The 11596-nt window shown below is 38.9% G+C and overlaps 1 protein-coding gene across 2 annotated transcripts in view; it reads right to left on the bottom strand.

Moving 5' to 3' along the window:
• The window catches only part of si:ch73-40a2.1 (tyrosine-protein kinase receptor TYRO3), a 19800-nt gene extending 10514 nt beyond the window's left edge, over nucleotides 1–9286 (bottom strand). Inside the window, exons 1-7 of one of the 2 annotated variants that reach the window (XM_032544422.1) lie at nucleotides 9037–9286; nucleotides 8012–8082; nucleotides 6507–7116; nucleotides 3949–4104; nucleotides 3221–3553; nucleotides 1954–2146; nucleotides 731–819 (exon numbers count right to left, since the gene is read on the bottom strand). In XM_032544422.1, the coding sequence (XP_032400313.1) occupies nucleotides 731–819; nucleotides 1954–2146; nucleotides 3221–3553; nucleotides 3949–4104; nucleotides 6507–7116; nucleotides 8012–8082; nucleotides 9037–9142 (1558 nt within the window). In that variant the 5' untranslated portion in view covers nucleotides 9143–9286. The remainder of the gene's footprint in view (nucleotides 1–730; nucleotides 820–1953; nucleotides 2147–3220; nucleotides 3554–3948; nucleotides 4105–6506; nucleotides 7117–8011; nucleotides 8083–9036) is intronic. The other variant, XM_032544423.1, reaches the window with a different exon arrangement.
• Between the last annotated feature and the right edge of the window lie 2310 nt (nucleotides 9287–11596).

Raw genomic sequence — 11596 nt, 5'->3', positions numbered from 1 at the left:
CCGATATATTGTAATAACATAAATACACAGCCTATGAAGTAAACCATGCCTCTTTGTTATCGTAAAACTGTAAATCGCCTTTTCATTTTTGTTGCTATGAATGTGTATGGGGTCAAGTGACACCAACAAGCATAGTTAAACTCAACAATCAAACCAATAATCACTTATGTAACTGAAATTTGGCATATCTGAACAAAATCAACAATTACCATCAACAGTCATACCTCTTAGGACTTTAGCTAATGTAGCAATTCATTGTGGTTAAACACAAAAAAAGACAATTAGACAGTTATGTACCAACTGTTACAGGCCTATCAATGGATTCACTTTTCAAATGTAATAAAATGAAAAGGTACCCCACACAGTAAAAACCTGAGCTCCCTTAAAACAGACATCATCAGCAAGCTTTCAACAGAGTCTGACACAGGAGGTGGCAGTTCATTTCCACATTCACGACATAACACAAACACATATGGACCTAACATATTTCAAAAAATGCAAGTAAAAACGGTTTTGTGCGGCAGGGCACCTTTAAATACCCACGTGAAGGAAATACGATATAAATAATTTAATGATTTACAAACAGTTGACTGAAAGTACCAATTGACACTACATTACATACATAGTCATATGCTTTTTACTGTAATTGTTGCATGGGATTAGATTTGTATTAAAACCTTTGTGCAATACCTTTCAAGTATCAAACAAAACAATGGAATATCATGCTTACTATTGGCGGGCTCAGGTGCCGCCTCCACCTCCTGTGGACGTCGGTAGGAAAATTCAGCCATCGGCAAAGGCTCTCCTTCCGGGTCAGACCTGTGGGAAAATCATAACTTTCATTCATTCATCAGTAAATTTGTCTTGAAAGTTAAGTCATCATCACCTTATGTTTTAACTGTTTTCGAGAGTTCCCACACATATGGGAAAATATGAAATTATTTTTGTCAAGTTTACAGTCATTGGATAATAGACAGGGTAAACAGTTCTTGGCATCATTACTAAAATAATTTCCTACCTGTCCCCACAGCAGCTGGCAGCTGACATTAAATTTTGTATTAAAATCATGTTCATTGATATACAATTATCTTGATAAATACTGGAATAAACTCTAAATTGTCAGACAATATTAAAACATGTTTAAATTAGGTAGCATCATGCATTGCTGTCTACCATAATATGTACAGTGTGCATTTTTTTATACTATAAAGTGCACCAAAATAAAAAAATTGAAATTTTACGCAAAAACTCCTTGTTGGCTTTTTTTTCCCTTCCAAAAAAACCTTTCCTCATAGTTTTCCCAGTATGCTGTGTGTCCAGTCCAAAACATTTGTGTTTCCTAGAATGGTGAAGGAATGTCCCACCCTACTCTGCCTCTGATTGGCTAGTACTTGTTGCCTTTGTTGGTTGGATTGGTTAGGTTTAGGCACGAGGAGTGAGATTGGTTAGGGTCATTGTACAAATACTAGGGTAAACCAATCAGAAAGCTGAGTAAGGCAGAGTAGGCCAGGACATTCCTTCATTGTTGTAGGAGACGCAAATTTGCATCCAGTCCACAGTTAGCGGCGCTCCCCCTTGTGTACACTGATAGTTACTGCAAAAACCAACTACTATTTGGTCCGGTTTCTAAATAATGAACAGTGAAGGATGTACGCAGAGCAAGGGGTTAGAAAACTCCTTCCTCGATAAATCAACATTTTCAGTATTTAGAAACGAAGCAACCTGCTGGTGTGCAGCAAAATTACTTTTTAGAGGTATCTTTTGATATGTAATATGTTCCTGATGCGTTACTCTACTCATCAGGCACTCGTGATGTTAGTTAATTCTGCACTCTGAGCTGAGAATATGTTTTCTACTTGGGATAATGAACAACAAAAACTACTCTTCACATTGATTTCCTCATAAGCTAACTATTCCACTTGTGTGTACGCATCTCACGTAGGATCCCATTACCTGAGTTTAATGTAGCGGCTGCGCAGTACACACACAACAATGGGAACTACAGCCATGAGCAGTAAGATGCCAAATAAAACACCAACTGTCAGCCATATGGAGAAGCGACTCTGCTGCTGAGTACCTGGAACTACTACAGGCATGGAGATGTTTGAACCCATGGTCACAGTGATCACCACAGGTGGAACTTTCCCTGTTAGAACAAAGAAGTGTTAGCTTTGGCTCAGATGCTATAGCACCCAGTGGTGCTTCAAAGCAAGCAGATGTGCTTACATACAAGCATATGTATGTCAAAGGTGGCAATTACAAGACAGCGCTAACCATACTGTAACAGTGGCACAAGTAGAGAAGAGTCATAAAGGTCAACAAATTGACTCAGTAATAATCACAATGCAATGCCTATTTAAGGTTTGCTAACATTATCTTACACTGGCCATAATTAGCTGCTTGTCATACCCATAGACTGAAAATATAATGCAACAAAGTTCCGTGTTTGAAAAGTGAAGCCAATGTGGAAGTGCATACTATCTTTTTTTCCAGCAGGGGGTGACTTCCCTTTTTGCAAAAAGAAGTCTGTGTATAGAAGGCTCTGAGATTTGGTCCCTCCATAATAATTATCCTAATCAGTTTATGGCTTTAATTGCTAGTTTCAAGTCTTCCCCAATACAGCATGATGTTCATTTTGTAAATTAAAGTCCCATTTGTTTTGAAATAGACAATAAAGCAGGGCTTTAGGGGGCATGGCTACCTGCCCATCAGGACAGAGGCTTAGCAATGCTAACCATTAAAATAGATCTAGATGGATAGACCTAGCTTTTGGGTATTGCCTGTGCATGTTTTCACTTTGGTCCCCCAAAAATGTCTACTTCAGCATCGTTCCAACTAAGCTAGCTAGCCTCCTCTAGCCTTAGCTGGTAATTTAAGGGAAAGTTTGTTGATTTTCTTTACTGCTATACATGCAGATAAATGGTGGCAGTAAATGGAGTTCCGTGTTTACCTGCCAGTCAACCTCCGCCTGATGACTTGTTTCAGAAGGGTTGAAAATTGGCAACTTTTCTTCTTTAGTTCAGGTCAATTTTAATGGTTAGCATTGCTAAGCCTCTTTAGTTTTCTTTGATAATATAGTCCAATAAGCAAGCTAACTCTTTCACCTAGCTAGAATGGAACTATCACATGTGTGTTGCCCACCACACTGGCTGCCTCTTCCCTGTTGTTCACTTTCCCTGGACTTTCTAACGTGTTTACATATCTAGTCCGGCTTACATACATCTATGCATAGTAACAGTGGCAGTGGAAGAAAGTGGCGCCCCTCGCAGGGTGGATATATCATTCCAGGCTTGCACTGAGAGTCTGTAGTCGCGCTGTGGATTCAGTTGTGTGATGCTGACTGAAGTGTTGGTCAGCCCTCCTGAGGCAGGCAGCAAAACCACATCGTCCCCACATGCCTCCCACCGACTGCCAGCTTCTGCTTCTTTCTCACACTTGATGTAATACTTTACTTCCTGTCTGCCTCCCCAGTCATGGGGAGGATCCCACGTCATTATCAGCACAGAGTCATTATGATGATGGGCTGTTAGATTGACAGGGGCAGAGGGCGGCTCTGTGGAGGACAAGACATCATATTCATGATAGCAGACATGGATGACACAAACAAGTGGGAAAATAAGTGGTGTCCGTCTGTCAGTCTGCCATGGTGTCTCTTCTGAATCTACAATCTACTTCTGATTTAATGTTCACAATACACATTATTTTACCTGTATTCACCCTCTGTCTAAAACGCTCTGTATTAGCGCCCAACTCCCAAAAGTCTTCTCTGATTGGTCAGAGTTCTGAGTCTTCTGTATCTGCATGTTCAGAGTCTCTGCATCGTCATTGCAGCAGGAACATGACTGTAACAGCACTGTAGGGCACTTTCTATAGTATAGTTGCAACATCACAAACGTACATTATTGTCTAATCCTGCATATTCCAATAAACCCACTGAGTGTTTCTTACTGGTGCAGCCAAGGTCATCGGGGTCCCCTGGCAGTCGGCTGAAACCCTGTAGACAATCGCACCTCTCTGATCCCTCCCCATGGGTCCTGCTGTTCGGTGGGCACAGTCGACATCCTCCACTCTCATTGGCTGGTTTGTAGTAGCCCATCCTACATCCTGGTAAAAAAGAAATACAGTAGTGATTGTCTCTTTCCTACCACTGATAATAGTAGTGTATGTAACCTTTATTTTCAAATGTGGTTATATTCTCATAGTTGGCTCAGTTTGCATGTTCTCCATGTTTTCCTCCATTCTGCAGGTTTCCTTTCACATTTTTCACAATGAAATGTTCTGCAGGTTTCCTTTCACAATGAAATGAACATGCATTGGAACCTGTCATTGCCTTTCGTGTATTTGTATTACAACTGGAGTTGGTTTCCGCTGCTCCTTAATTAGTTAGGATGGGTTAGCTGTGTAAAAGCAGAGGATACATTTATACTGTATATATACATGTATATTTACATATGGTTGTACTATTTGTTTCACTAGTGCAAAATCCACTATTTTTGTCTAACACTTTGGTCCAGACCTAAACGTCTGGAGAACTGGAGTTATAAGCCAGAAAAATGACAGAACAGCACTTAAAATTACCAAAATTGAGATGACCTTGAGCAAGGTACCAAACCCCCAGCTACAGTGAAAAATATGTTTTTTAGGCATTTACAGAAACGACGATGGTAGGGCAGAGTTATCAATAGTTACTGTATTACGTTTATTTCTTATAATTATTAATTCACAAATGTGAAAATTACATTCGCTCATTTGTTTTAATAAATGGATCCCATCATATGTCTTTTTAAACACTGTAACTAAGATATATGGTGACCAGCACATTTTACTGTGTAAAAATAAACGTAAATGTAATGGTGACTCCTTTTAAATGACCTCAAACAAATCCATGACATTTCTGCACCTACTCTTATTGCTACTCATGGCCACCATACACACCAACACTCATATATCTGCAACAATATCCTCTGATGAATACAGTACGTCCAGCTGGTATTTAATTGCTAGGGAGCTCAATAGCAGCCCAAAAAAAAAGAATTGGCCCTTGCAAATGTTGATCTGGCCAACATATCAATTTAAGTTAACAATCAATTTTGTCACTTTTTTGAATTGTTTGATGCTTTTTTAAAAAAATATTTCTGACACTCTTTCCAATGTTTTGGCATTTTCTTCGACATGTTTGACTACCAAACTGTAAGTGAATAGACTATATGGGACATGCAATACCACAATCATAGATGTTTTTTCGATTGAGTAAAAGCAATAAACTACATGTCTGGTCCAGTTAGGATATCTAGTAATCCGACTATTGCCGTTTCTTTTAGCATAATAACGGTTCCAAAGAAATGTGAACTACACATACAGCCCAAAGAGGATCAAAATTGTCGTGTTGTTAATGCTCTTCTGTCAGAGGGGAGAGTGAACAATGTAGCTGCTAGGCACCACCACTAAGGCAGTTTTAAGTAAAGAAACCATGAGAGAATGAAGAATGATATCTGTTTAGCAGTGCACAGGAAATATGTTAATCTAAGAAGGAAGATGATTATGATGAAGAGGATATGAAAGTCATCTATGGAGTCTATAAAAGATGCTTGTCCTGTGAAATGATGCGTCAGCAGATGACTTGTAGCTTGTTCAGCTGCCAGCTGTTGCAGAAACTTTGGACAAAAATAAAATGCTGTCATGGTAACATCTGTGGCAGTTCATGTCAATCCTAGTCTAACTTTGCCAGACCTTCCTCCACAGTGCTGCGGAGGAGGTTCTGGTTGGTCCATAGCATCGTGGCATGGAAGAAAAACGTGCTTTGGTTTATTGTCATTTCGTTAAACATATCGCAATCGTCTTGGGCCGTGCTAAGCTCTGCACGGAGTCCCGGCGGGTGTACGTTCGAAAGTTGTTTATGTTGTGCAACAGAAAAAATAGATTGGAAAGATAGTCTAGCTAGCTGTCTGGATCAATCTTGCAGAGATCTGAGGAGCAGTTAACTGGAATTTAAAACTCCAAAAGAAGCGTTGGTAAGTAAAGGAAAAAACAGGACTTACAGCGGAATTTCCGGCGGCAACGGGGCAATCCCGGAAGTGGAAGGTCGAGGATATGAACTATATAGATACCAGATACTAATTCCTTGCATATTGAAAAAAATCTTTGTCAATTTGTCATTAAATTCTGCTCTTAATTGAGTCCCATTCCTTCTTTAGAAGATAGAACTAACTGGAGTTGTTTAACCTAATTTTAACATGTTAGGAATTGGTGAAAAAACAAAAAAACATACATACAAAATCAAAACATAGCCTATTCCTCTTTTTAAAAAGATATATTTCTCAGACATATTGTGAATACTACTTAACTATTATTTACCATTGTACTTTATATAATTTAGAATTTGTGTTGTGTTTGTTTTGTATGTTTATGTGCATTAAAGCACTTTGAGTTGCCTTTGTGTCAGCAAAATAAACACTACTAACCCAATAAATTAAAAATTAAAAATATGAAATGAAAATCCTCTGTACCTTGACAGGTGTCATTCATGACTTGGTGGCCGGGTTTACAGATGCATCGCCCCTGCAGTGGACCCCATACTCCGTCCACATTACACTCTCTAACAGGGGGAAAAACCTCCACAGCTCCCTTCACACAGGAACCCGTTAAGGGACCCGACATTGCCCCCGTCCCCTTAAACAGGGCCAGGTTAGCGATGATGTCAGGGCACCTCCTGTAGTACAGTCTGATGGATGTTATCAGCACACATGTTCCTGAGTAGGAGAAGGCCAGCTGGAAGCCTCTCCGGCTGACCGAGCCCAGGCTCAGAGCCAGGCTGGGCTTCAGGTGGCTTGGTATTTGGATTGTGACAGGGAATGGCTTGGAGTCCTGAAGGTCCAGGACTTTCCAACCACTTATAAATCTCGGGATTGATGTGTCTGAGTCAAAAAGGTGAACTTGTAGCGAGCTGAGCTGACCAGATAGCTCTTCTTCTTGGGCAAATAAAATATCCATCAGTAGATTGTGGGCTTCTTTCCGCTCCATCCACTGGCTTAAAATAGTTCTCGTTGACCTTATTCTACAAGCTTGGAGCACAGGCACTGGCCTCGGGTTGCCCAATGTTAGCGAAATTTCACTCCACTGCGATGATAGGAAAGATGCAAGAGAACATGAGTGAAAATCTGCAGAAGAAGTACAGGTACACACAAAAACCTTGATAAGACTTAGCAACCTCTGTAGTCTGTACATGACAAGTCTTACTTGTCAACCCTGACCTACCTCCACAGCTCTGTGGAGCAAGGTCTGGCTACACAACAGCACATACATTCTCGGATAGGAGAAAAAAATGCTCCGGGTTGTTTGCATTTCTTTAAGCTAATCACAATAGTCTTGGGGATGCTAAGTTCCAGACGCAGCAACGGTGGCTCTGTGAAATAGTCTCAGGAAGGAACTTGTTTGGGTGGAACATTTGCACCCAGCAAAAGAAAACACCACATACAGCACAATGTCAAAAGAAGTGAACTGTTCACACAATACAGTAACGTGAGCTATATAAATGTCCTGGATACATGTTGTTTTGCCATGTGCACTGGTCCCACAACGTCAATGCCGTAAACATATTCTTTGTAAATCTTTACAATCATTACCCTGAAAGAGCCAAGCAGCCATAATAAGGTATGCATAATATGATAATTAAACTGCATATCAGCCAGTCATATTTTACATGTTATTCAAACTGGAGGAAATTTACTGTGTTGAAAACCAAAGCATTGTTTTCCAACTTCCATACCATTATTTAAATTGTTTAAAAATGTCATTAAAGGGCTGAAATGATTTAAATGTGATTAATGTACCACATTTTACAGTTACATATTGCCAAAATATAGAGTTTATACATTGACGCACGTTTGTACAGTTAGCAATTAACAATTACGGCAACCTGTTGTTATGTCATTATTGAGCGAACAATTAAACTGTGTTTTCATTGTACATGATACAAGTCTTATAATAAAATAAAAATGTGTCACTAAGCAACCCAACTTACTCGTTTGGGGGGTTCAGAATCCCATTCCAATCTGGTCTGTTTGTCAGAATTGAAAATCTCCACTAAGCAAAGAAAAAGAGAGAAAGTCAACTTTTACTCTGTGGAATCATGTTGGACTTTGTATAACAGACATTTTCCAAAATCTTAAACCAAGAGCAGCATAAACAACTGTAATTGTACATGTTCGGATTAGGACTGGGACAATACTTTGTGTCACAGTGTAGGCCATCGTTCAGAATAAGACAGCAATACGAAAAGTCCCCAATTTTCCAAGTGTTTTCAGCTTGTTTTCATCAGGGTGGTTTACGCCTTTGCTTCCTCTTTCTTGATAAACCCATTTTTGGTAGATGTGATTGATGTTCTGATGTTTTTATTTTTTAACAGAAGGAGCTGCAGACAAATGACTGAAAAATATCCCTTCATTTATATAGAAATGTGCAAAAACAAAACAATGTGTCCACTTTTTATAAGTGACACGGAAACTGTAATTCATCATGAATAACCAAAAGGTAACAATAATTTAATAATACGATTTCTGAATCCAACCCCACGTCAAAATAACTAAATCAATGAAATAAAGCTCGTCCAATAAATAAACTTAGAAGATGTGTTGACGTCTCAAGTCAAACAAGTGAAATCAAAAATAGATTAAGCCATAATAAGATTGGCTGTTTAAAAAAAAATACATAATAATCTTTACACATTTAAATCGATTTTTAACTAATTTACTATGCATCAATAAGTCCCTAACTTTTAATACAATATAATACAATATTTGAAAACGACTGTAGGTGTGTGAAATTCCTTTCAGTAATTGTCTGTATTATAGGTTAGATTACACGGGACTTTTTTTTGTATCACTTCCAGTGTCAAAAATGACTTTTTTTCTGTCAACCTTCTCAAAGTCCACTGGAATACGCCTTTAGAGTTTAGATACATGATCATACCATCACATAAGCATGTTAAAGTTTGATACATTAATTTAAAAAGCAATTTGAATACACCTGAGCACTCACCCTCCTCTGCTTGATATTGTATGTCACAGCCGGCTTCCCACATCCAGACCCACAACAGGATCAAAGTAGGCCAGCCACGCCACAGTGTAGAGTTACACACAGCCATGTCTTCAGCTACTCCACTGCTGCCACTTGTTACATCCAGCCTGTCAGAGTTCTCCTCAGCGGTCAGACCGATAACATGATGTCTGTGTACATCTACTTCAGATTTGGCTCAGACGACTGCCGTAATTTATCTGCTGAAATGAGCCTTCCTCCTCTGGAAAATACGCCCCCCTTCTTTGGAGTTCCTGTATTTATGTGCTACTGCTGCTTTAAAGAAAACAATAGGACCATATTCCTCAGAACACACACATTACAGCAATTATTATAAGAAGCAATACACTAAACAAAACTGTAATGGTATGACTGTATAAGTGTAGTGGAATTTGCAGAAACACCACATGGTGGTATGATGAGACTAACGGGAAAGCTTTGACAACATCAGGACATTTACAGGTCACAGGCTATGGGATGAGACTATTCAGCATCTCTTTAATAACCAAACCTGTTCATGTAGTTATGTTTGTCTCTCTACAGATTCAGGGAATCTAGACAGCTGTATGGAAAGGGATGTTTTGATTCAGGACTGTCTCTTTTTGGAGGTCGGCGGGCCAGCCACACTTTAGAATACTTCCGAGAGAGAGAGAAAGAGAGAGAGAGGCTGAACTAGGGGTTAGTATCTGATAGTACCCAGAGAGAGAGAGAGAGAGAGAGAGAGAGAGAGAGAGAGAGTCTGAACTAGGCTTTAGTATCTGATAATACCCAGAGAGAGAGAGAGATTCGAACTAGGCTTTAGTATATGATGTACCCAAAAAGAGAGAGGAAAGAAGAAAGAAGAGAGAGAGAGAGATAGAGAGGGGGGGGGGGGGGCTGAACTAGGCTTTAGTATCTGATATACCCAGAGAGAGAGAAGAGAGAGAGCGAGAGAGAGAGGCTGAACTAGGCTTTATTATGTGATACTTCCCAGAGAGAGGAGAGGAGAGAGAGGAGAGAGAGAGAGAGGAGAGGCTAATATTAATCAGTGATTGCAGCCTTAATAAATAGGTTTTTTTATAAATATGCATGCAAATATGTGTATGCACTTTTGATTTAGCCCTTCTGTTCCCCTGCCGTTACATACCTTGAAAACTTTGCAGTTGTAATAATCCATTTTTTATTTTGGGTCATAGGCTCCTTCAGTCAAGCTGACATACAGTAGTGAAGCATTTCGTTTTTTAAATAAAAGGGTTTTCATTACCAGGCTACAAGAGGACTAAGACGGGTTTGGCTGAATTTTAACGCAGTAAGACGTTCTGACAATCTGTGATTTTATTCAATTTAGTTATGGTTGGTGCAACCAATTTAAAGTGATCTAATGCAGATAGTCTTCTGTATTTTGTCCACACATCCTCTCTGTCCAGTGTTGAGCAAGATTTTCTCACTTCCTCTTTCTATTATTTCTCTCTTTAGAAATGCTGATGTTTTTGTTTTCGCCATTTATTTTTATAAAGAATTATTCACCCATGTTCCAAAAAAAATACACTGAAACTTTGCAAAAGCGTTGTAGAAGAACTTCAGAAAAGATTACAGATTCTTAACTTCCAGTAGCAAATGTCATCAAGAGGAACAAATGTTGACAATGTTGATTCACTCTGGCATTTATTTTTCATTTCCTGATCTTTACATTTTTTAAGACTTGAAGACGTTTTAAGGCCTAAAATAATTTTGATATTGATATTTTAGACTTTACTAAGAGCGCACGGAAACCTGGATTCTTTGGAATTCAACCTATAATATTGTTTTGGCAATTTGACAATTCAACTTACTTGGCTTTGAGAATTTTTACATGTGTAAACTTAACTCAAGTTAGGAGAATGTATTTTACATTGTTGCATTTAAGACTTCTTTCTTCTGTTCATATACTTTAGGAGTAACTCAAAACTCTATTTATTTGGATTTATCAGTTCACAAATGAGCTTGGTTTCCTTCTTTTCCTGATTTCAACATGTCTTGTATAAAGTTTGATCCTCAAATAAATAGATAGATAGATAGATAGACAGATAGATAGATAGATAGATAGATACTTTAATCCTCCCGAGGGAAGTTTTAGGCATCCAGTAGACAACAAACACATGTACACACATATATCTCATATACATAAAAATCACTCACAGAAATGTAAAGAGTTAACTATCTGTGAAGTGATTACAAAGGTCTGGTATGGACTGACCATGTGATGCAATGCTGTGGTAGAGTGTGTGCAGTGGTGCTAGTGCAAACCATCCATCTCCCCCATTCTAAGTAATAACAACAAAACTGTTGGCACCGTCCACATGACACAAGCCCCCAAGGCAATGGCTTGAAACTTACGGACGTTCATTAACGTCAAAAAGTTACGCACTGCAGCTTTGAAGAGACCAACTCCAGCCTCCAAAAGCCCACTGAACAAAGCCTTTGTGGATACATACTAATACTGATATCATGCAACAGATTTATTTATTTTAGATAGTATCAAATGAAACTGCATGAGATGTGTAAA

Source organism: Etheostoma spectabile, chromosome 19 (genome assembly GCF_008692095.1).
Source record: "Etheostoma spectabile isolate EspeVRDwgs_2016 chromosome 19, UIUC_Espe_1.0, whole genome shotgun sequence".
In the NCBI taxonomy this organism is placed as follows: Eukaryota; Metazoa; Chordata; class Actinopteri; order Perciformes; family Percidae; genus Etheostoma; species Etheostoma spectabile.
This window is presented reverse-complemented; position numbering and strand designations above follow the sequence as displayed.